General features: G+C 35.7%; 1 protein-coding gene across 1 annotated transcript; it reads left to right on the top strand.

Annotated features, from left to right (window-relative positions):
* Positions 1 to 1,499: 1,499 nt before the first annotated feature.
* LOC132557942 (ankyrin repeat and KH domain-containing protein mask-1-like) lies at positions 1,500 to 24,939 on the top strand. Its single transcript, XM_060222470.1, has 20 exons — positions 1,500 to 1,571; positions 7,795 to 7,881; positions 8,235 to 8,459; positions 8,703 to 8,831; positions 9,155 to 9,244; positions 9,869 to 9,976; positions 11,243 to 11,362; positions 11,712 to 11,801; positions 13,818 to 13,868; positions 14,856 to 15,119; positions 16,750 to 16,818; positions 17,330 to 17,341; positions 18,519 to 18,533; positions 18,868 to 18,888; positions 20,387 to 20,485; positions 20,882 to 20,995; positions 21,150 to 21,167; positions 22,917 to 22,964; positions 24,402 to 24,500; positions 24,805 to 24,939. Exons 1-20 carry the CDS (start codon positions 1,500 to 1,502, stop codon positions 24,937 to 24,939), a joined length of 1,866 nt encoding a protein of 621 aa, XP_060078453.1.
* Positions 24,940 to 25,551: the final 612 nt, after the last annotated feature.

Below are 25,551 nucleotides of genomic sequence, written 5' to 3'. Positions count from 1 at the left end.
CACACACGTTTATAGGTCTATGGAACTTAAATAACATGCGAACTGGGAACATGATTTGTTGTTATTGAAAAAAATATATGTATATGTATATATATATATCAGGGTTAACCTCTCATCAGACTTTGAAAATTTGATAATAATCAACATCAGACATGGTTGATTTCATTGACAATTCTTTACGTTCGTACTTTGACTACCTTGAGAATTATCATCTGGAATCGACATCAATGTTCTATATTTTCACTTATTCATATTCAGCACGGTCCCTTCAAGTCATTTTTGAATGATGCATAAATGGGAGACAACTTAAGAAAAAGGATTGAGTCCGGCCCTATTTTAGAGTAAGATATCGATGTCAACATCTATTTCCTGTCTGTTGGGGTATCTGGCTCGATACGACCCTAGCTAATTGCATTATTTTGTGTATATAACACTCACACTTATATAACACTTATATGACTACTCTCAAGATATTTTCGACTACTTCATTAACTGTTTGTGACTTCTCTTACGTTTTTTTAAAAAAAAATTAATTTATGTGACTACAATTATTTAACTACTACTTTTTTTTTCGGTGTGACACTTTAATATATCTTCAATAGTTAAAAATGAACTGTATAAAAAAACGTATTACCTGTATATTAACCGTGTAATTAATGAATTACGTATAAGCAGTGTAATAAATCGGTATACACGGACGTCTATTTGTAACCATTAATATTGAATACATGTTAAAACTCAGTGAATACCTGAATAACTCGATTTTACCACTCATTCAATACCTGTACAACTCAATCTGCCCATTTAACGAATACCTGTACACCCCAATCTTCCCACTTATAGAATTACCTGACAGGCGCCCAGTCATATCATTGTCCGCTTGTTAAGAGTTACCGAACAAATATTTAAAGTTACCTATGTACCTACCTGTCAATCCTGACCTTTGACCTCTGTCGTATACGTATATGACATACCTTTAAAGTCTAATACATAAGAAAAATGTTTTATTTAGGGAGTTGATATTTCCTCTACATTAGGAAATGGACTTTTAAAACGGATACTGTTTGTTTGGGCGTGTGTAGGTAGATACATGCCAATATTATGGTGTAGTCGCGATCGCTACTTGTTAATTACACGGCACAGGTACCTGTATTTACGTGCAATTTCTCGATCGATCGATATCACAGAAACAATGCATTTCTGACCACATGTTGTGGTGTAGAGGACGCTGTGATCCAACCGGATTCATAGGATATTGATAAATTATTTGTTTCGAGAGAATGTTGATGGCAGGCTAAACAAACCTGCTTTCGTATGTTTGTGTTTGAAGAAAGTGTAACCTGTGTGTTTCGCATAGATATAACTGTAGATACCTCAGTGTGTTGTTGAGAGGTATGGGTACTTATGACTGGGAGAGTTGTCCTGGACGTTAATATTCAGAGAGACGTGGATTTTGTATAGGACGGTTAAGTGATGTTCAACCTGGAAGGCACAGCGTAATGTCGCTACTGGAGGATGACGAGGAACGGTTGGAGCCCCTCAGGTTAGAGGAGCACGAGTCCGTGGAACATGTAAGTTTTAAATATATATTTTTATCATTACCTCCTTACATTCCGGGGTTCCGAACTACCTCGGGTTCTTGTGTACCGATACATAGGGTCTGCCACACACCAGTATCTACCTTAACCCCAGAGTCTATCCTAACCATAGGATGTACCCCATCCCAAGGGTCTACCGCCTCCCGAGGTTTAATTCTCCCTGGGGTCCATCCCAACCGCAGGGTCTACCTTCATCATAACATTTACTCCACTCAAGGGTCTAATCCAACCCTTGAGTCTAACTCACTCTCCCACCCCTCCAGAATCTATCACAACCCTCCCTACTTCCAGTGTCCCCCCTAGCCCCTACTTCCAGGACCTACCCCAACCGTCCTGCTTCCAGTACCACCCCCCCCTCCAACCTCCCTCTCCCTACTATCAGGGTCTACCCAAGCCCCTTTCATCCACCAAGGGTCTATCCCAACCCTTCTACTTCCAGGATCTATCTCAACCCTCCCAACCCGAGTATCTACACCCCCACCCCAGTATCTAACCCTCCCCCCGTTTCCAGGATCTATCCCAACCCTCCCACCCCGAGTATCTACACCCCCTCCCTCTACCCACCCCCACCCACCCCACTTTTCTAGAGTCTATCCCAATCCTCTACAACTGTAGTTATCCGACAGAAAATACATTTATTTGAGGGATTTTGGGTACATAGAATGAAAGTTTAACTTGCACTACTACCAAGTACCGTAAATTTCTACTATACCTAGGAGATATATTCATAGCTTTACGTGTGTCAAGGCTAATATTCTGGACATGTATTTTTTATGTAGGCTAATCCTTGTTGTATGAAATAGCATTGCACACCGACCCACCTATATTTAGATGTATGTCAAATTAAGGCCGATAATTAAGCCATTGTACACTCCTCGAGTGACCTGTGTATGTAAATGAGCGGCTATTGTCGTTTACCAACGTATCTACTTATAAAAACTGTACGTGACCTTACGTGTACGGACCCCGGGTTTAACTGTAACAAACTTATCGACAGGAGGGATTTATGAATGTCTCTATACACCAAAGTATAGACCAATCTGTTTGTCGTAGTGGGATCATTCTGACAGATCTGTTGTGTCGTAAAATAGGTAATTTCAAGGAAGGAATCTTATAGTTGGAAATGAGAAAATGGCAGAAATACTTGAGAATTGCATCACTCGTTACTAAGACAAGTCCTTGTGTACCAATATATACCGATATAGGTATAATTGCTACCGAAGCCTTACTGCTACTGACATAGGTTTTGTAATAATTGAAATTATAGACCCATCATGTACCGATGTAATCCCGTCTTGTACCGACGTAGACTGATCACCGATATAGGCTCATTGTGTACCAATAAAGGCCCATTACTCACTCATACAGGTTCATCATACACAGATATAGACCTAACATGTACCAACAAAGGCCCATCACTCACCCTTATAGGTCCATCACACACCGATATAGACCTAACATGTACCAACAAAGGCCCATCACTCACTCTTATAGGTCCATCATACACCGATATAGACATAACATGTACCAACAAAGGCCCATCACTCACTCATATAGGTCCATCATACACCGATATAGACCTAACATGTACCAACAAAGGCCCATCACTCACCCATATAGGTCCATCATAGACCGATACAGGCCTAACATGTACCAACAAAGGCCCATCACTCATCCTTATAGGTCCATCACACACCGATATAGACATAACATGTACCAACAAAGGCCCATCACTCACCCATATAGGTGTCCATCATACACCGATATAGACCTAACATGTACCAACAAAAGCCCATCACTCACTCATATAGGTCCATCATGCACCGATATAGACCTAACATGTACCAACAAAGGCCCATCACTCAATCACTCACCAATATAGGTCCATCATGCACCGGTATAGACCTAACATGTACCAACAAAGGCCCATCACTCACCCATATAGGTCCATCATACACCGATATAGACCTAACATGTACCAACAAAGGCCCATCACTCACCCATATAGGTCCATCATACACCGATATAGACCTAACATGTACCAACAAAGGCCCATCACTCACCCATATAGGTCCATCATAGACCGATACAGGCCTAACATGTACCAACAAAGGCCCATCACTCAATCACTCACCAATATAGGTCCATCATACACCGATATAGACCTAACATGTACCAACAAAAGCCCATCACTCACTCATATAGGTCCATCATGCACCGATATAGACCTAACATGTACCAACAAAGGCCCATCACTCAATCACTCACCAATATAGGTCCATCATGCACCGGTATAGACCTAACATGTACCAACAAAGGCCCATCACTCACCCATATAGGTCCATCATAGACCGATATAGACCTAACATGTACCAACAAAGGCCCATCACTCACCCATATAGGTCCATCATAGACCGATATAGACATAACATGTACCAACAAAGGCCCATCACTCACCCATATAGGTGTCCATCATACACCGATATAGACCTAACATGTACCAACAAAGGCCCATCACTCACTCATATAGGTCCATCATACACCGATATAGACCTAACATGTACCAACAAAGGCCCATCACTCAATCACTCACCAATATAGGTCCATCATACACCGATATAGACCTAACATGTACCAACAAAGGCCCATCACTCACCCATATAGGTCCATCATACACCGATACAGACCTAACATGTACCAACAAAGGCCCATCACTCACCCTTATAGGTCCATCACACACCGATATAGACATAACATGTACCAACAAAGACCCATCACTCACCCATATAGGTGTCTATCATACACCGATATAGACCTAACATGTACCAACAAAGGCCCATCACTCACTCATATAGGTCCATCATACACAGATATAGACCTAACATGTACCAACAAAGGCCCATCACTCAATCACTCACCAATATAGGTCCATCATACACCGGTATAGACCTAACATGTACCAACAAAGGCCCATCACTCACCCATATAGGTCCATCATACACCGATATAGACCTAACATGTACCAACAAAGGCCCATCACTCACCCATATAGGTCCATCATAGACCGATATAGACCTAACATGTACCAACAAAGGCCCATCACTCACCCATATAGGTCCATCATAGACCGATATAGACCTAACATGTACCAACAAAGGCCCATCACTCACCCATATAGGTCCATCATACACCGATATAGACCTAACATGTACCAACAAAGGCCCATCACTCACCCATATAGGTCCATCATACACCGATATAGACCTAACATGTACCAACAAAGGCCCATCACTCACCCATATAGGTCCATCATAGACCGATATAGACCTAACATGTACCAACAAAGGCCCATCACTCACCCATATAGGTCCATCATAGACCGATATAGACCTAACATGTACCAACAAAGGCCCATCACTCACCCATATAGGTCCAATATACACTATATAGGTCCATCATACACCGATATAGACCTTTCATGTACCGATAGGTATGTAAGCCCTTCTGAGAACTACACAAGCCATGTTAATATTGGTCCAACCATAGGCCTTAGTTTGCTTACATACCATCATACACGTGTGTAGATATTGTTTTATCTAGTATCTGAATTCTTTCAGTTAAAAGTCCCAGACCATACACAGGTATACAGGTGAGCCCCTACCGTGTACACCCGTGATCAGACCGACCTTTACCAACAGACATCATGGAAGATTTATTAGACACACGAAACATGTTTAAATATTTCATTGGATTTAAAATTCCAGTTTCGATCGCCCTACCTTAGACTGAAGGACGTGTATGTAGTGTTTCACAAACATTTAAATTTTCACATTTGTAACAGTGGAGAATTTCAGACCATAGGACATTTCAGCAAAACAACTTATAATATTTCATTTTCCCCATCTAGAATTCGCCCTCCCTTGCTAAGAGACACCTTCTATTTGGTGTTTTTATGTTATTCTTTTCACAATATTATCAAACAGTGCACGAAACCTTGTCAAACTGTACATGGTAACACATTATAGCAAATATATGCACTATTCAAGTATTCTTCATGAATAATGCATTGTCTGATTATGTTCAACACGCGCACCCCACTGTCACGGTCTGATAATTGATGTTATTAACAAAAACAAATGTATCTTGTAGCCATAAACACCAACATTTGGTGGACAAGAAGACTTTATAACGCAACATGTACCAAAAATATATGACAGTACATATATTTCTTAGTTGTCATTTCATTTTGAATTAATCAAAGTAAGGAAAATTGTACATTTACTTTGAATCATTTGGAGCACGATTCAATTAATTAATCAAACCCTTATCCCGGAGGTATACGTCTTTAACATCAGAGAAATACCAAGAAAGATCGATAATTTCATATACTCTAAGTTACCAAAGTGACCAGAACTTAAATCTAGGTCATGCCATTAAGTCCACAACTCCCAACCACGAGAACAGTTTGTTAGCCGTGAAAATTTACATTTAATAATTCCCAAACGGGAACTTTAAATTTGTACGGACCTAAATTTACTCTAGTGTTCAGTTTTCATCATTATTATTGTAAATCATTATCACGATTCTCAGAATAATCCCTTATCAATCAATTAAATGGTTCTGTCTTTGCCTTCTTCGAAACCTCTCTAACTTGTAAAACTTAAATCTAGACCGAGTACGTGTCCCTGGGGGTGTTGTTACCACTGTTTTTGCCGTATCCAGTAAACACATTTTCACCACTCCAATATCAAGGATCAAATAACAGAACCTTTTCTCAGGTCCTATTCCTATAAAATCTCTATTGTCAAATCATTCGATAGGCTGTTTGTCTCGTTCTTGAGTGGAAATCTTGTCTATATATAAACACGACATTTAGCTTACGACAGTCGAAGAGCAAGTGTGAGCTAACTACAGATTTTGCTTTGATGTGACACTGTGTTTATACGCAGCGTCACAATTTATTCAATATTTATTAACAAATGACACACCAGATGTATTGCTCAATAGTTTTATCATGCCTGCCCTATTGTCTATGATAAATGACATTAACTAGTATGTCCTTTTGATTTGTAAAATGGCCTGTGTTAGGTGTTAATGGCATGTTTGAATTGTCTCATTAATAATAAGGCGTTTCCTTTTTTTTATTTTAAAACAATATTCCATAGTTTCCTTGATCGAGTGAGTTCTAGGAGATTTTTATTGACATTTTAAATTTTGAATACATTACCCGACATTTTTTGGCATATCATGTCCTTAAAAAGACTCCATGTTTGTTTAAAAATTCCTGGACGAATGTTTCCATTATGGATTTCTCCAGTCAACTGTTAATTAAAGCGACACGTTTAAATATCTAGCTTACGCTTTGGTATGAAATGTCACCTGAATGAGTCAATAGAGTTGGACGAACATTCAATCTTGCTCTTTGCTTTTTGAGGTCTCTGTCTTGATACTTTTAATTGCGTTCCAGTTTCTTTAAATACAAATTCCGATATTTTTTGTTTGTTTGTTTGTTTGTTTTTGCTCTAGCTGGCTATGAAGTAATAACAGATGTCGATATCATATCATGGTAGTGTACACTTGAGTTACAGATGTCTCATACATGTGCTGACGTGGTCGTGTCCTTGGGCAAGAATCTTTACCGCAGTAATTGCTCAAGATTTCATGCATCGGGCCTCTCGTGTGTTGTTCAATGAATTAGCTACTACAGTCTTACCCTGAATATTCACGGGGAAACAACCAAACAAACAAACAAACAAACAAACTGTAGCAGCCGTGTTATACATCATAAGGGCCATCCTAAAATAACCGTAACTGTTTACAGGACGTTATTCAATATGAAAACTAATAAAACTATATTCGTGCTACTTTCTGTAACTCGTCAGTTGTAGTAAAGACCGCATCACGGTATTCAAAATTAAGAACCAATCAAATATGATAACCCCCAAGGTAAAATTTAAGTCGGAGCAGATTTATTTTGTGTTTCTTGTCTATGAGAATATAACATGTTTATAATCCGGACTTTGGGATCAGAATTAGTGGTACGTCCATGTTATATATCGTTTGAAACTGACAGGCTTTTCTTAAGACTGTTCACATCTCTCAAAGTTCCAAGTGTTTGGAAGAGCCTCAGTTTTTACCTGAAATATTGTACATTGTAAGTTTGATCATTGAATGTTGTAACTTTTCTTTATTGTAGAAGAAGTTTTATGACTGCATACTTCAGGGTACGATAGACGAAATAAAAGAATGGAACAAGGACAATATGTACAACGTCTATTTCAGGGTATGCATTAATTTCTTCTCTACATCGCTCACAAAGCTAATTAACGACAATGGTTAAATTAACATCTATTACGGCGATCATAATTTCACATGAATTCTTAACCAAGAGAAGACCAAGCATTTCATATCATAAAAAAATATGTCAAGAACAATTCAAAATTGCCTGAATAGATTTCCCAGTATTTGGATTATTGATGAACAAAATCCTAAATTGCAAAGTTGTATGTTTTAATAACGTTGTTTACAACACCGATCAGTAAGTCTCGTTCTGTGGTCAAATGGTGCCTGTTCACGCCTTGCTAATCTACCGTCGTTCGTGCGATGAACTTTGATTACAATGTTTTTGTTCATCAGAATGGTTACACACCATTACATGTGGCGTCCATGAGTGGTCGCGACGACGAGATGGAAGATATTATCACGATATTACTGAAGGGTGGAGCCGATGTGAACGCCAAGACCAAGGCTGACCATAACAGTATCCTTCACCTCCTTATAAAGAACAACCACATCAGTGTTGCCTTTCCTGGGGTCGTTGCAGCACTGGAGTACTATCCAGATGTCCACTGGCGAAACAGGGTAGATATCTCAAGTCCAGATGTAAAGGGAAAGATGATTGGAAAAATATTGCTGAATCTGAAAAAAACCCTAAAAACGCCCCAGTGAACAATTTTTCTCTTGCTCACACTAAAACATATATGATTTTAAAAAATGTCTGAAATTGTGTTGTTTGATATGACAACTTGTTCATACAAAGAGAAGGTATAACAATTGGCAACTGATTAATTTTTTTAATTCATTAATGTACATTTATTTCTACAGCACTTACGTACGGCATATGATATCGCCGTGGCTAGAGAGTATTTCGATATTGCTTCATGTGTTGACGGCACCATGATGCCTGCGGACGCCCGCGCACTGTATGGGAAGTCTGTTGGAGTCATTTACGGCGTAAGTAGAGACGATGAAAGCAATACTTGCTGACTCCATGGGGAAAGTGACACAATGACGAAAGATACCTTACATTTTATAAATACAAAGCGGCAAGCAAATTCATCGCCATACTGTATTTTTGAGAGAATAAATGATTTATCATCAATTAATTATCTTGATAAACGATAATCTAAACATACGTATTCATCAGTTGAAATATTAATGAAATCATTAAAAATGACTTTTTGCACGGGTAAAATGATGACAAGGAAGATTTTCCGAATTCTAAATCCCAAAATAGATTGTTTCTCTTTGAATTTCAAATGAAACTATATTTTCAGAAACGACTGTTGAAAGCAATTCTGAACAACGACGAAGATGATGCAATACTCAGTGTGAAGAAAGGTGCGAATTGTAATATATTGAATGACGTAAGTAATTTGTATTATTCGAATAGTTTTACATTTCTAGTAACAGTTTTTCAAAATTGCTTTATTCGAAAATTATTCGATTTGGAATATTCGATCGCAAATATATGCAAATATGGGTTCTTGTAAATTCAAATTATCTTAGCAATTCCTCTGAATGAGGATAAGTTGAATTCCGGAATCTTTTGACAAATTCTGAGCAAAGTAAAACATATGATTTGCAGAAGAAGGCTTACATTCACATAATTAGTCAGAAAGAGTCATGTCTTCGCCAAATTAAAAGAGTTGAAATATATACGTGACTTACCTATGGAAGGATGAGAAATGAGAGGACTCTTATGAACAATCATATGAATGACTTTCACGAAAGAGGAGAGGTTAAGAAAGTCCAATTTGATTTGAATTCTCAAAACACCGCGAATTTGTATAAAATAACATTGTGTCCCTTGTTGGCATAGGTACGAGGAGTAAAGGGAAAAAAGAGATAAATAGTAAAGATTTTGATCACTAATTGTGGATATTTGTGATTTTTTTTACACTGGGCCAATGATTTCTTGGTTCATTCACGGACCGAACAAGAAGAATCAGGTACTGATGGTTGTTTTCACTTTCACATTTATCCTCCAGCATGGTTGTGCCGCTATCCACTATGTGTTCACCGTGTATGAACCCCCGCCCATGCCCCTGATAACTGCCATGCACCAGATGAACGCTGACCTCAACATCACGGATAATGTGAGTAAGAACATGCTGGTCCATGCTCTATGTCGCCAACGTGCATTTAGGGCAAAATGACAATATTCTTGTAAAGATAGCAAGCCTAATCATAATTTTATACCTCTTACGTTGTCACCTGGTAATGTCATTTAAAATGGAACTACTTACCGATAGAAAATGAAAAAAAGGCTCTATATGTTTCTTGTGACGTTTTAATTGTTTGTCTCTTAATGGTATGGTGGGTTGTTCTGATGATGGTGGGCTGTTCAAATCGCCCTACGTCCGTGGTCCGTGTTCGTCCGTCCGTCTATAAAACAACATTTGTTTTCGCCATTTTTTGAAAAGTACTAGACGGATCTCTCTCAAATTTCCTATGCAGGTTTCCTTGGTCCCTAGTTGTTTCCATACGATTTTGAGTCTGATCAGAAAAAGAATATGGCTTACAGGTGTCCATCTTGAATTTTGACTTTGAAAGTTTGTTATCGTTATTTCTTGAGAAGTGCTTGATGAATCATTTCATACATAGGTTTCCCTTGGTTCTTAGTTGTTCCCATTTGTTTTTCAGAGAAAAGAAAAAAGGGCCTACATGTCATCTTTGATTTTGACTTCGAAAGTTTGTTATCGCTATTTCTTGAGAACTGCTGCATTGACCGTTCTAAAATTTTATGTATAGGTTCCTCTTGGTCCCTAGTTGTGCTTGTTTGAGTTTAGGACTGATCAGAAAAACAAAATGGCCGACAGGCAGTCATCTTGGATTTCGCCTAGTTATCCCTATTTCATAATAAGAACAGAATGGATCTCTCTAAAATTTCATATGTATGTTCCCTTTGGTCTCTACTTGTGCCCATTCGATTTTTGAACTGATCAGAAAAAAACAAATGGCTTTCAGGCGACCATCTTGGATTTGGCAGGTAAAGATTATTATTGCTTTTCTGCAAAATGGATGTTCAGATTTCTTATAATTAAGAGCAAAAACAGAGAAGCTAAGATGAAAGAAGGGAAAAGATCCAACTTTAAAAGAGCAAATAAAGATAAAAATAATGGTGGGCACAAAATCCCTCTGGGACCTCTTGTTTTTTTTAAAAGAGAGACTGCAAAATTAAACATAACAAGGTCAATTGGATGATTTTCATAACTGACCCAGAGGGTATGAACTTGACTTCCAGTATTTACATGTATGATGTGAACATTCACATAGCATTTAATGATTTCATAACATTACAGTTATCTTACGATGTTCAAACAAAAATATAGCATTGTTAACAAGAATTTTGCTTTGTTCAGGAGGGTGATACAGCCTTAAATTTGTGTATAAAAAGTCGGCCAATGAGGCTGAGTGGTCAAATGAACAACATGGTGGCTGCTCTCGTCAGATGGGGTGCCCTCTCCACATACAAAGACCTGGTTAGTACCAAATCAATCATTAGATTAATCCTATAGTGCAAATGATTATCTAATACTGAAAAAGTTGACATTTTTTAATGGTTCACATTTTGGCAAATTATCCAAAATACCGAATAAGTGATAAATCATTCGTGGAAATTTTATAGTTCTCCAGTAAATACCTTATTTTACGATTTCCCTATCCTTGAAATAGCGAAAACCAGAACCCCTTACAACATTTACTGTGTTGAAAACATTAAACATAAATTTAAGAAAATTTATATGTACAGTGTTATAATTTACCAGTAATTAAAATGATATATATGTTTCCCGCTTTTTTTGTCTGACACATGCTATTACTTCACTTTAGGACGGAAAGGATGCCCTCGCTTTAGCTACAGACCGGAATTATAATGATATCGTTAGACTTCTTAAAAAAGACAGGGCGCAACATATATTGGTAGGTACACAACTCGCCCCCATTTCCTTCCCAATAAGTATTCACGTGTTAGTAGAGGCAACGTACAAGGTATTGCTATTTGACCTCCTCCATGACTTGATTGTGTATACGTTTGTGACCAACAGTAAACAAACCTGTATTCTGGTCAATACTCTTTTTACCAATGTTTAATTACAATGATTACCATAATCACAACTGTGAAAGTCTTGGTGGCGTACATGAAACCCGTAAAATATTCTATAGACGGGCTTCACACGCAACCACTTTGCGAAAGGCATTCAATAACATTACGAAAAGCATTTGGATGAATAGCATCAAGTGTAAATAGAATATAGCACTATACAGTCTTTTTGTCATTCGGAAACTCATCATTGATGTTACGGACAATTTATATTTAAAAATCAACAAGCAAAGACTGTACTTAAGATACAAAAGTGAATAGCACAATTCACAACAAATTTAGAGAAGATACAGTAGGGAAAAAAACTTCAATGTGAAAGACTTCCACAATTTAGATAATTCAAGGTCCATTGAATCAATGATACCATAAGCTTTCTGAAGATTATTAGATAAAGATAATCAAATAAAAGACTCAGGAAAGAATGGTTTTGAAATGCAATTTTCTATCTAAAAAGTCACCGATAGGATTCTTCCACGTGTGTAAGGCTTACTAAAGGTTATCAGATCTGGGAGATATAGCATACTCTGTCCTACATGTGAACGTTTTCGCTGAAGGACATGGAAGAGATGGAGGAGAAAGAGTTACTACAGGCAGGTTTGAAGGACCATAATGATGATGAGGATGGGGATAAGGCTTCCAGTGTTAGTCTTGGGTTCGAGGTGAGGCGAGGAACTTGAGATATTTGCCGTGACTTTGTAACAATTCAACGATATGTTATGTATTAACCATGCGTGTTCACGTTTGTCGCAGGGTTGTCGATATCTAACCTAAATTGTTAATGAACCGTGATGTACTTATTTTACCTGATATGTATTAATACCGATACAGGTGTGTTATTAGAATACATTGGTAAGGTGTGTGAATTAACCAAATTAATATGATTTGTTTGATGTTGCAACTGAAAACACTTGCACGCACAGTTTCATACATATCCCGTATTCACAAAGAACAACTGGTTGGTTTCGCATACAAATGAGACGAGCAAATGTCCTCAAACGTTGGGCAATCGCATTTGTTATCGTCGTCACCTTTGTCCGGTCAGCAAATGACTTACGCTGCTTTCTACCATCTGGCAATGGTTCTTCGACCAGATACGGGTTTTCTTCTCTGTTAATGGTGAATGGAACAGGTGGGACAGACGCCTTGATATTGTCACCAATTTTATTACAGACCTCATCTACACCAACAAATGAGCCGACTCTTGATCCTTCTTTTAATGATGTGTATATATTCTTGATTTAACTATGAAAAGCTAATATGTATATTTTTTGGTTTGCTATAATTATCATTATCACATAATTGTCTTTCATTGCAGTGGGTACGGATTTACCAGTTCGGGTGATATTTCCTGTGTTTTAATGCTAGTTATGAATGCATATGTTACATGTTTTTTTATGTGTAAGCCAGTGTGTTGATAAAATGGAAACAATACTGCAAAGTACGCTGATTAGACAAGTAAAGTTTATATTACTGCTATTAGTTGTATTGAAATTTTGAAAAAGGAGTGGGGTGAAGTTGAGGGAGTGAAGACGGGTAACAAATGGTAGTCGGTCACAAAAACAAGAAACTAGAATATAGAACCTTCAGGGTCCATGCGACAGGTTTTTAGATGTAGGTGGAACAGAGACACACGTGATATACATGTCTGTCATTTCCAAGTGAAATCATGTCCATCTGTGCGTTTCACCATGTTAAAATTACTTTCACCAATTAGTTACATGTAAATGATTCATTTGCGCAAAACACCCTAAACACAATGCTGTTTGCATTATCAATTCCTGTTTATTATCATTTTGATTGCTATATATGCTATAAAAACTGGCGTATTTTAGGAGGAGAAAGAGGACGGAAACGAGGATGACTTTGACAATAACAATATTTTATTGGTAAGATGTATCACTGTGATTGGACGATTGGTGACTGTACTATTTACCACTGCCTCAATGGCTTTATATCTCTTGTACCTTAATTATTTTTGATTGGCTGTTGGACTATATACCTCCCTCAATGCAAATATCTTTAGTTTTTGCACCTTCATTTTATCACACTTGAATATGGACTGCATGGAAATCTACACATTTTAGACTATTTTTTCATGGTAAAATGTTTCTAGATATCTTTACTTTAGTGTGCATGTTTTATTTCATTTTGACAATACATGTATTTATTTTCTTCTGCGATGTTTTTAAATTTGAAACCGAGCAGGCATTACAACACACACATTAATTAATATCAATTAATATATTAATATTGACGACGCCATTAATATCTCTGATATTTTCAAAAATATGTGCGAGAGTTGTTGCTTATAGACTACGACAACCGAGTCATACATTATAAGTTTTTGAAATGAAATATGCTCTGGTTTTTGTGCATTTTATATATATTTGTTAAAGTAAGCACACTGAAAACAAAATAGAGTCGACGGCTTTGACCCAGTCTTCACGGTATAATTACATAATTTGGACAATATGACGTTTGTATATCTTAGGTCATTACACTATTCTTTTCTACAGCAAACGATTGTGTATGATTCGGCTCGTTTGAGGCGATCACCATATATAGGTTTTTCTTTGACGTTATGTTAGTATGTAGATGTCCTTACTGTTGACATGGCGACGTGTTGTTAAATACGCGCATAAGCCTTGTGATTGGGCAAATTCAGATCGACAAAGCCATTTACATTAAACTATGGAATAGGGGGATATATTAGTAAATTCGTCACAGCGAGCTCAGTATTCTAGTCGTCAAAATGTTGTTGTTGGTTCTGTTATCCATATTGTAGTGCTACCTGCACCTTTTGTTGCTGTTGTAAGGAGAAGGTCTTTTTGTTTTTAGGACTGAATTAATTCATTTTAATGATGTACAAACAGAAAGAAGTTTCAAAAACACCAATAGAGTGTGCGGCGTCAAAGAAAGACACCTGGGAGACAGAAACAGAAGAAACTTTGAGTGTAGAAGTTCAGACTTCAGAATCACAGAGTACAAATAAAGGGTTGATATCCGATCGGAATGGGTCAGAGAAAGAAAGCAAAAGGCAAGAAACAAAAGAATCACCAGAAGTTATGGAATTACGACCAAAGGTTGACAACAAGGAACCAGAAGTCATCAACGATTCCGTGAAAGCTGTAGAGCAAGTACATGTAGAGGTAGCCATCGTCTGCAGTTCGCATGCCACACTTTTTTTTTTAATTTGGTGACGGCCTTCCAGTCCATTTGGAGCCACTGTTATTACTTCGGAAGCTTCAATTATTGCAGCTTATAACAGCATGTTACACTTCAAATATTTCTGTGATTCCGGACGCATGATCACTATGTTCCTATCTTCTTGTTTCTCCGGTAGAACAAATTCCTCACATACCATACCACTTTAAACATTTTGGTGACGGTCTTCCAGTCCATGCGGTGCTCCTGTTATTCCTCTGATTTTCTGCCTTGTTGTTGAAGGAATTCCTGGATGATGTTAACATTCCATAAACAGACTACTAGTGTCTTGCATGGATTATTTTGTGTGGATACTTTTCTTTGTAGGCAGTCTTAACCTAATTCCCCTTGTAATATATATGTCCATCATTTACAAATTGAAATTCATTTGAAACTTACTCTCATTTATGCGACCGTTTCACTTTTTTCCACTCATATCTTTCCCCAATGATACTAACAAATCTGGTTTCACGGTTACCATTCTTCTCAAATTCTTATGTTATAAGTTGTCTTTTTACTATTCATTATTCGATGAACTTCATTCTGATTGATATGGAATAAATAATTTAGGAACAACATACATCGCCTGTCGATAACAACTTGAGGAGGTCACCAAATTCATCTCCGGCACCAAAATCAACAACACCAACTGAAGTTGAGGTACTAGTTTCTTTATCGACCAATGCATGCTGGACAATATACTGATTGGTGAAGGTTGAACATTCACTGGCATTGTTGTGTGGTTTTCACCATCCCGAGTGTTTGTATATATCACATTGCATTAAAAATGTATATCATCGCCTATATAGCTGTTTCACATCTACCATGTTTTTAACATGCCCTCAAATATTTAAACATTAACCCAATGTTCACTCCAGCTATACAGCATGACGAGTGTTACAAAATCACAGTACAATATTACCTTTTATTGTTTACCCTGTTTTCTACAGACCCTGTTATTAACATGTCCACTCACTTACTATTTCATATCTGGTCTTCATCCTTTACCTTTTGCCTCATATTTATTCTACCTTTGTGATATATAAATAATGATAATGCTGTGGTATTGATTTTTCACTGCCCTGCTGAATACCCCCCTAAGTTGCAAATACACCATCAGAGGTCCTCCTTACTTCCGATTCTGTGTGTCTCATTATTACCTTACTTAAACATTAATTTCTCTTTTAATGTTTTCCTGAAACATGCCAAATGACCTGTGCGAGGTAATCTGCCATTCTTTATTGACGAAGAGTGCATTGTCCATATGTTGTTTTTTGTTGTTGTTGTCTTAGGGTAAAATATATAATCGTTGGCATGATTGGACTTTTTTTCAGGCCGGAATGAGGTTTCTTTCAGAGCATACATCATGAAAATGCACTTGGTTTTTCTTCATTGTAAACATTCATAGTAAACGTTCTTGCACTCTACTGTTACACCCATTAACGTACACGGTATACGGACATTTATTTACAAACTGCAGGATGAGAATAAATCTATGATAAATGTTATCATTTGTGTAAACATTTAATTGTGATAAACGAGGACTCAATATGATCACAATAGGAACCGGAACCGGAACCAGAACCGGAACCGGAACCAGAACCAGAACCTGAAAAGGAACCACCAAAGGAGGTATAGCTATCACGCCATACGCATGCGCGAATCTGCATCATATCTTGACACCGTGGTGAAGGAATTACTAAAACGCCTATAAGATATTTCCTATTCCAATTACTTTGTCTCACAGCACAGATCACATCTATGTACTGAACACTCTACTAACACTTGAACAGATCTGTAACTTTTGCCGTGTAATGCTTGATCAATGTCTTTGTTTTATCTGTGTAAATGTGTATAAGCTGATACTTATTATTAACGAAATACTATCTTATATCTTTGAGAAACCCCAGTAGCATGTTTTATATTCTACTTCTTTGTGCCTGTTTTATATTTCGTTGCATGTTTTTCTCTTTATACAAGATATTGCAGCAGCACGTGCTCTATCATATACTGTAACCACTGCACGTGCTAATTAATACAACTGCATGATCTACTGAGTAAACAGTTTGCATTATGTTACATGCGTTAAAACACTTTTTCGTATGTGTAAAAAAATATCAACCATGATATGCTTATTTTTCAGGACGATATTGAGGTAAAATCGGGTGTAGGGGGTGTGTGGTTTCACTGTTTATTGACAAGTTGTGCACAAGTGATACTTTTCGTACCATGTTCAAAATTCAGATTATTTTGGACAGTAATATCTATGTTTTGGCATAGATTAAGCTTATTTTTTCTCCAGGTTAAAGTTCAAAGGTAACATTCATAATTAAATTGATTTCAAATCATTCTGAAACTACCATCATAGAATGTAGACATATATATTCGATTTTCAAATTTTGAATGGAAATAGCACAATGTGTATAAAATCAGTATATTTTGTTTGTCTTTAACTTTGAATACATATTTTAGCTATTGTAATAAATGAGCTTTGCTATGGTGATGGGAATATACTTGTACTAACAATATAATGGTCCGAGCTATTTCTGTTCTCATTCTCTTAGGACACATGAAAGGTTTTACTTGGATATTTTTTATCATGAATTTGACAGTACTCCGGTCACATGTTTTGCTGAAATAATCTTTCAAGCAGAATAAAATGATGTTTTCAACTGAAACAGTATAACAGTAACACAGCAACAAAAAGGTCAGATGTTCGGAGAAAGAATACCAGCAAAAGGTTGTTAGTATCTGGTATCTTGAAAAATATTAAAAAGAAAAAAAAGGCATATTAATAAAATAAAAAATAAAAATGATTCCAAATTTAACCGAGCCTTTGACGAATTTAATAAAATCTTTGATACGAGTTTCATAAATCACTTGTCAGCTAGAAACGAATGTCTTTCCTGTTACAAGGCCGATTATTCAGATAAACATTGTAGAAAACAATTATTTCCACGTCAAACTTAATGTCATATCGGTTTTATATCTATGATCTACGTAGTTTTGTCGCGATGCAACCTGAGTATATGACATCATTTTGTTATCTAAATCTGACGCCACGATAAATATCTTACACATGTGTAAGGCGAAAAATGATATGGGTATATTCACTGGAAAACAAGGTAATTTTGTGATATGAACAGCGTTGAAATGACACAACGGTCTTACTAATTGATAGTATCAAAGTGAAAAAGAATTCGATGAACAGACAGACTAGTTGTAAGTATGATTGTGACAATTTGAGAAAGTCCTAATGATGCTATAAAATAAACATTAAAATCAGAGTCAGCCTTTCTGGGTAACTGTTATGTTGATATATTTTATTACAGATGGATGATATTGAAGTAAGATACACGAAAATGTGTTACTTTGTCAACAGAAATAATCGCATGCACAGTGTTCCCTTTTGTTTGGTGTACATATGGAAATTACCTGATATCTCATCAGTTTTGTATTTAGGTACCTTATGTAGAGTGCAAAAGTTTGGTGTAGGAACGCTCGTTATTATTTCGAGTACATAAATCTACTGTAGTATGTGTACGTTGTATTTTATAATAGCTATGTCCCTATTCATTACTAATGACAGGATTTAGAAGTATGTAATCGTTTCCTGTCAGATGGTAGGTAATTTATTTAAATATCAAACTCAATGTTGATAAAAGTTGGATTTTTATTCAGGAGAATTACGAGGATATTGAGGTAATTTGGTAAAGGAGAGCCCGTATTGTATGAATTGCCAATATGTTGGCTTGGCGATGGGGTATTAGTTAGGTGCGGGATATTGGTTGAACAAGATTTTGAAAGGTGGCTGGGTTGGTGACAAGCGGCTAACAAATCTGATTTATAACTGATACTTATAACTGATATTTCATCAGCATAAAAATCTTTTATATCACGCTGTTCAGATGTCTACGTATGTTAAACAGGTTTTCTAAATAATTAGTACACATCATGATGAGCTATAACTTGAAATTTAATCAAAATCTAATTTCTTTAATCAAGCCAACAGCAAGAGTTTAAAAGATATATTATAATATATTACTTACCCTAATTGGCATTCATATACATAAAGTTATATTATTGTAAGTACGTGTATGTCTACCTGGGTTTAATTCAAGAACCACGTGCCGTTTGCGAATCATTTTGTTGCACCAAAATCTGGTAGGTTGAGAAAGATAGGAGGTTGGGTATTTTTTAAGCCAAAACACCATATCCTAAGATTATTTTTGAATAGTTCTCAAGAGAAATTTATCTTGCAGTGAGGATGTGATTGATGTGTTGATGTGGAACGTTTTATAGAGCACAATGTTGGTCACTGCACACATGAAAGCGTGTCGTGTTTTTTAGGATTGGAGATTCTAAACATTGTTGATATTTGTTTTCTGTTCCTGTTTTGTGTCAGGTACGAGTGATTTTGAAATAACACGACAATAAAAAATTCTTTGTTTTCCGTTTGAAGTAAACACTATTGACAGTATTTAGAAACATTTACAATATATAGAAAGTCATAATTTTAGGACGTTGCTATCATCAAGGAATACAAAATTCTAACTTTAAAGTCAGCCTCAATAAACAACTTCATACGCGCATGCAATCAATACTGAAATTTTCCCGTCACTTTCCATTCTTACTTAGATTTTTAAGATACTGTTAAATTAAATTGCCTCAGATTTAGAAATTCAATAAATTTTATTCATACAAATATGGTTTAAACAGCGTGATTAAATTCTTTATACGACATATTTGTTACCGAACATCGCTTACAAATTAGTCAATTAAGCATCACAACTTAGAGCCTATGCATGTCCTGTTATTCATTTCTCACAACGAAGAATCTTTTTAACTGGATGCTTGCCACTAACACAAAATGTACTAATGGAATATTTCCTTGATAAGTGTAACTCAGTTATATAAGGATTTTAATGCTAATGTAAACGTTAATATTGTCATATCATCTTATATATCTACGATGCTTTGCCCGAGGTAAGTAACAAGTTTCGATGTGAGAAATATTGCAAAATTTTTATATTCTTAATTTTTTATTATTTTTTTCCCGGAAGTGTTAAATACAGGCGATCCTATGTAAGGTAAAGTTAGTAATATCGAAATTAAAACACCTTACTTAGTATAATTTGTTTAGAGTTTTTGATAATTATACTAAAGAACTTTATGTATAACAATAGTTTGACATTTGTAGTCATTGAACGAGAGCGCTCTGGAAGAGCTAGCAGAGGGAGATGACGATTTCATGGCCGTCCTTAATGACCCGGACGCCGATGTTAACAAACCAAATGAGGTATCAACATCATTATAACTGATTTTAATAATTTCGCTCATCAACAAAATGTATTTAAATTTATTATTTTGGTTTTGTTTTTCATGCGACAGTATTGGATAAAATTGTATTTTCGCTTGAATATCATATCTAAAAACGCATCGTACCCATCAGCTGCGTCACTTTGACATATAAATCCCTAACTCGCCTAAGACTTCGCGACATCATTTTTTGTCATCTCAATGTAAGCATGGATGTGCTATGATGTTATAATAGTTAGGATTACTTCTTGTTGTAGCGTGTGTGTTTTTCCTGTATCATTGTGAAGTAAATATTTCAATCAATACTAAAATAGATAGCAGGGAGATAACAACACATGAAATCAGTTAGCCATCAACATCATCTCTGTATTTACAGATAGGATTGTACCCTATACACCTGGCTGTAATGAATACCGACGCAAATAAGAGGAAGACTATTATCAAACTTCTGATGGACAAGGGAGCCGATATCAATGTTCAAGCCATAGAGGTTTGTTAATGCTTACTGGATTCGTTATTTCTTTATTCAAAAGCATTCAGTTTTACTGAAAACAAAATTGACGTCAAAGTCACTTGTACTTTTATAATTGTAATTTATATTATTCATGTTTAACTTGGTTTTTTTTTTATATTACACTTTGAAGGATGATGAACATGACCAGGTAATGACACACGATTTTACAAACTAATAACTCTATCTTTTCCTACAAAAACTTTAACGGTGTTGTCTCCTCTTCTAATTTCACTGATTATAGATTGTATGCTCACCCAAATATTTTTCTAGGCTCATTTTGCCTTCTTTTAATAAATACTTCTTTGTTGTATGTTTTTTTATTCTAATGGTGCATGATAAATCTTCAATCATTAGATAAAAAATGATAACATCTACATAGCATCCATACAAACGCAACTAGACAACTATCTGTAGCGGTTAAACCCTATTCCTGATGCATACAGTTTTACCTTTGAAACAATAGGTGTAAATTCTGTCATTTTGCATAGAGTAGTGTCCCTTTGTATTTTATACTAGTGATTTGTGGTAGAGTGTTTGTGAAAAAAGTAATTAATATACCAAATATGTCAAGTGATTTCTGATACCTACGATCTCTTAGAGCGAAGTATTTAAGGTATTACATATTTAAGACCTTTTGCATACTATACACATTTCCCTGATAATAAAGTGTTCTTTTTCCATAAAGAAAAGTCAAATTGTATTAGTAATCAAATTTTCTGCAATATCCCCCTCCTGTATATCTGATTCCTAGTCGATTTTCTTTATCTCCATTACAATAGAGTATACATCAACTCTACTGAGGTTAAAAGCAACAGCAAATTTGGATATCATCATTTTATCACTCATTTTTGTGGTAATTGCAAACGCCGATTATTTTTACACAAAATGTGTTATTTCTAGTCTTTATCTATATCACTGTTGTCTTCCAATGTCAGCACACAACATTCTCTCAACGTTTGAGGACCCAAAACGCATAACTAACAGAAATTCCGGCAAAAATAGCTTAATCAGTAAGTTAGTAATTCTGTCTCTTCGAATTCAGTTCAGTCAGAAATTTCATTGTCCTACGAATATTAGTCATTATATTGAGGGTATAACATACATCTGTGTGATAATTATAGCTATTGTTGATGATGAAGCATTCCCAGTAAAAATTAGCTTGCATTTAAATAAAAACCGACACAATCCTGAAAAGATGATAATTAACTTCCACTAACTTTTGAGTCTGTGATGCACTATCGTTTGGTTGATTACACCCTATTAACTTTTAATTATATGCATGTTGCTTTGCGAACGGCTTTTTTTTTTATTTCTCTTGAATTAAAATTGGTAAAGGAAATATCCTGAAATACACGAATATCGCTGTGAATGATATACATATAATTTGTATTGTGAATATCTATGTATACTAAATAACTTTTGGAAGTTCATATCATCTGATTCCAAGATATTAATGAATAAAATTTCCTTTTCTCCTACTCAACAGTTATCTATATATGCATGCATATGACACGGATTTTGTGAGGTTTGCTCTGTATTTACTTGCGCATTCTATTTAATAACCTAATGTAGCGAAATTAAGTTCCCAGTGAATATCAGCAACTTTATTGTTTGATTTCATTCTTTATATCATTTTTATATCAAATGGGTCTTTAGATACACGGTATGATGTGTACAAGTTATAAATGTACATCTTTCAAAATTTAAATGTTTAATTCTAATATCAATATTTCACAAACTATATCAAACTTTTAATTTTCAGTTAAAATTATTTTGTTTTTACATAACATATTGTTTTTACATACATAATTATCTAAAATTATTTATTTATTATTAATTGTGTGTACACGAGAGTTTTGGTATTTTTTAATGAATTAATTGAATATGATGTTGCCAGGACACGATTGTCTCTGAGTCGCATTCAATATTCCATCGGCCTTTCTGGGTAAGCACGGGACGCATGTATCCCATGTTCTCCGCACCAGTATCTGTTTAATGCAATGGTCGAGCAGTTGTTAATAGTTTGAATACCGACAGCACATTCAGACTAAATTTAAATGTTTTGAATGTTCACCGATGTGGCATCTAGTGTGTAAATTTATGTGATTGTCCCATCACAACATTCACACACATGCACGGAAAAGTAGCAAAACGTGGAAATGATAATATTCATACAAATGAACAAACTTCATGGATTGGAACCTTGTAACTATGACTGACACAAACTGGGGGTGAACATGGTGACACAAACTGTACGAGGTTGAACAAAGTAGAATAAACTGATCAACGTTGGTCATTGTTACATACACTATACGAGGTTCAACATTTTAAAATAACTGTATGAGGACGAACATTGTGATGTAAACTGTAGGAGGTTGAACATTATGACAATAACTTCAGGAGGTTGAACATTATGACATTAACTGTACTTGGTTGAACATGATGACATCGACTGTTCCAGGTTGAAAATTATATGCAAAGTACATAATACATATATAAACTAACAAGAATAGTCACGGTAAGATTATTATAACTGACTTTGATACATGGTAATAATATAACATTAATTACAAACTTATGGACTGTGCAGAAAATATAGGTGATGTAGATTGAACGGCTTCGAACATAGAAGACATGTATGATGTAGGACTGGTATTAATAAGGTGGATAGACCATGTAATTTGAACAAGGTGATTATTTCGAGACAAATATCAAACAATGATAAGTACATGTGTTACAACCGACCTACACATTCCACAACTTAATTGTTTGGATGCGTGTTATTTCCCCTTCCATGTATAGTTGCAAATACCATTTAACCATGGTCAAACTCCATACTAACCTATTCAGATGCGTAGACGTGTTTCTGTTGTTTGGAAATCACATTGGTGTTTATCTAATTAATTACGTGAACATTACACTTTTCTACTGATATATGCAAAATAAGCAAGCTATGCGGTACGTAAATGTGACATTATACGAGTGATGATTTATTTATTTATTTTTTTAGTTGGGTCCATGCAATTTAGTTAATACATGTTGATCATCGACATATACATCGTTGAACCCTTCTTTCGGAAACGCCTATCTCAGCAAACATAGAATGCAAATTAGCAAAAATAATGTTTCCAATTGTGTTATTTTATTAACCCTTATTAAGAAACGTTGATTCAAGAACAAGTTGAAATAATTTTCTACAATATCAAACAGATACATCAATTATGAAATCATGAATAGTGTAAACAACACACGCAGAGACCAATTTGTGTTCCGATAATTACATTTCTGAATCAGTTACATATCAAGTACGTAAAGGATGATTAAATATTATGATGTTTGAACACTGCCTATTTGTCTTTATGACTATTACTATCTTTAACAGGGAGGAAACACAGCCTTACACATAGCCGCATGGAGGAACCACCTTGTATCGGTCAAACAAATCCTATCGTATAAACCCGAGTACGATAAGGTCGATGACGTAAGTCGAAATCTTTTAATCAATATTTCAACAGGGTTTTTAGAGTAAACTATTCAACCAAAAATTTAATATCAGTCACTCATGTTATCTTATCACCATGTTATCGTGTTTTAATACATACTTTTCAACAAAAGTAATTCTAACTTCTATTTGTAATCGTTAATTAGGAAATAATCAAGGTACAGCAAAAATCAATCACATGGGTTGAAATTGTCAAGCTTTTCGATAAAATTACTGAGTTTGTGCCAATCATTTTAAGAGTCTATATACTATCATTATTTGCCACTCTCTCTCTTTCTTTCAGGATGGCAAGACGGCGAGAGATATTGCCGAGGAAAACGGCTTTACAAAAATTGTTGATTTGATAGATAAATATGCGAAAATAGCTGAAAAATGGAAAGAGCCAGAGAAAAAATCAAAGAGTTGCATAATTTTATAATAGGAAAATGATAATCTAAACCAAATGAAACTTCTGATGTTGACATACAATATTTTTCAATGGCGGAATGCATTTCAATGAGAAATGACCAGGTGGATGGGATTCCATAGTGATTAATAGGAGTTTGAAGAAGTTAGTAATCTGGATAGGAAGGCTACCAATACTTGGTGGATATATTATACCCAGTGCTCAAAGAGAGCGGTTCTATGTCCAGGACATGCTGAAGACACGGAATTAAGCGCCCTTGTGAAGACCTATTAATTGGCCCAACATACAAAAATTAATTTTGCACTTCCAGTTAAACAGAGTACAATGCCAATGAGACAAAGACAATTTTCGAACAAAAATACGCAAACACTATCGTGTAAGGAGTGAAAGTGACGAGACAAATTCGTCTACTCATCCATATGAAATGAAAGGGATATCATTACGCATCGTATATTGCATGCACGTTTACGCAGTTTCCTTCTATATGTATGTTCTTATCTCTCCCTTGTATTTAAGTCTGTGAGTTATACATTTGTCATGTGTGTTTATTCTCCTTTCTAGTCATGTCTTACTGTACAAAATATCTATTTGTTATGTCCAACCATTTTACATATCTTAATGTAC

Source organism: Ylistrum balloti, unplaced genomic scaffold (genome assembly GCF_031769215.1).
Source record: "Ylistrum balloti isolate Yb309-2 unplaced genomic scaffold, AGI_CSIRO_Ybal_v1 Utg370742, whole genome shotgun sequence".
Classification (NCBI taxonomy): Eukaryota; Metazoa; Mollusca; class Bivalvia; order Pectinida; family Pectinidae; genus Ylistrum; species Ylistrum balloti.
The sequence above is the reverse complement of the archived record's forward strand: the minus strand, read 5'-3'. Positions and strand labels throughout refer to the sequence as shown.

Coding starts and splice junctions, on each gene's coding strand:
- LOC132557942 (XM_060222470.1), top strand. CDS start 1,500: ATGTCGCTACTGGAGGATGACGAGGAACGGTTGGAGCCCCTCAGGTTA. Junction 8,460..8,702: donor ATGTCCACTGGCGAAACAGG/GTAGATATCTCA, acceptor TTATTTCTACAG/CACTTACGTACGGCATATGA. Junction 11,363..11,711: donor TCTCCACATACAAAGACCTG/GTTAGTACCAAA, acceptor ACTTCACTTTAG/GACGGAAAGGATGCCCTCGC.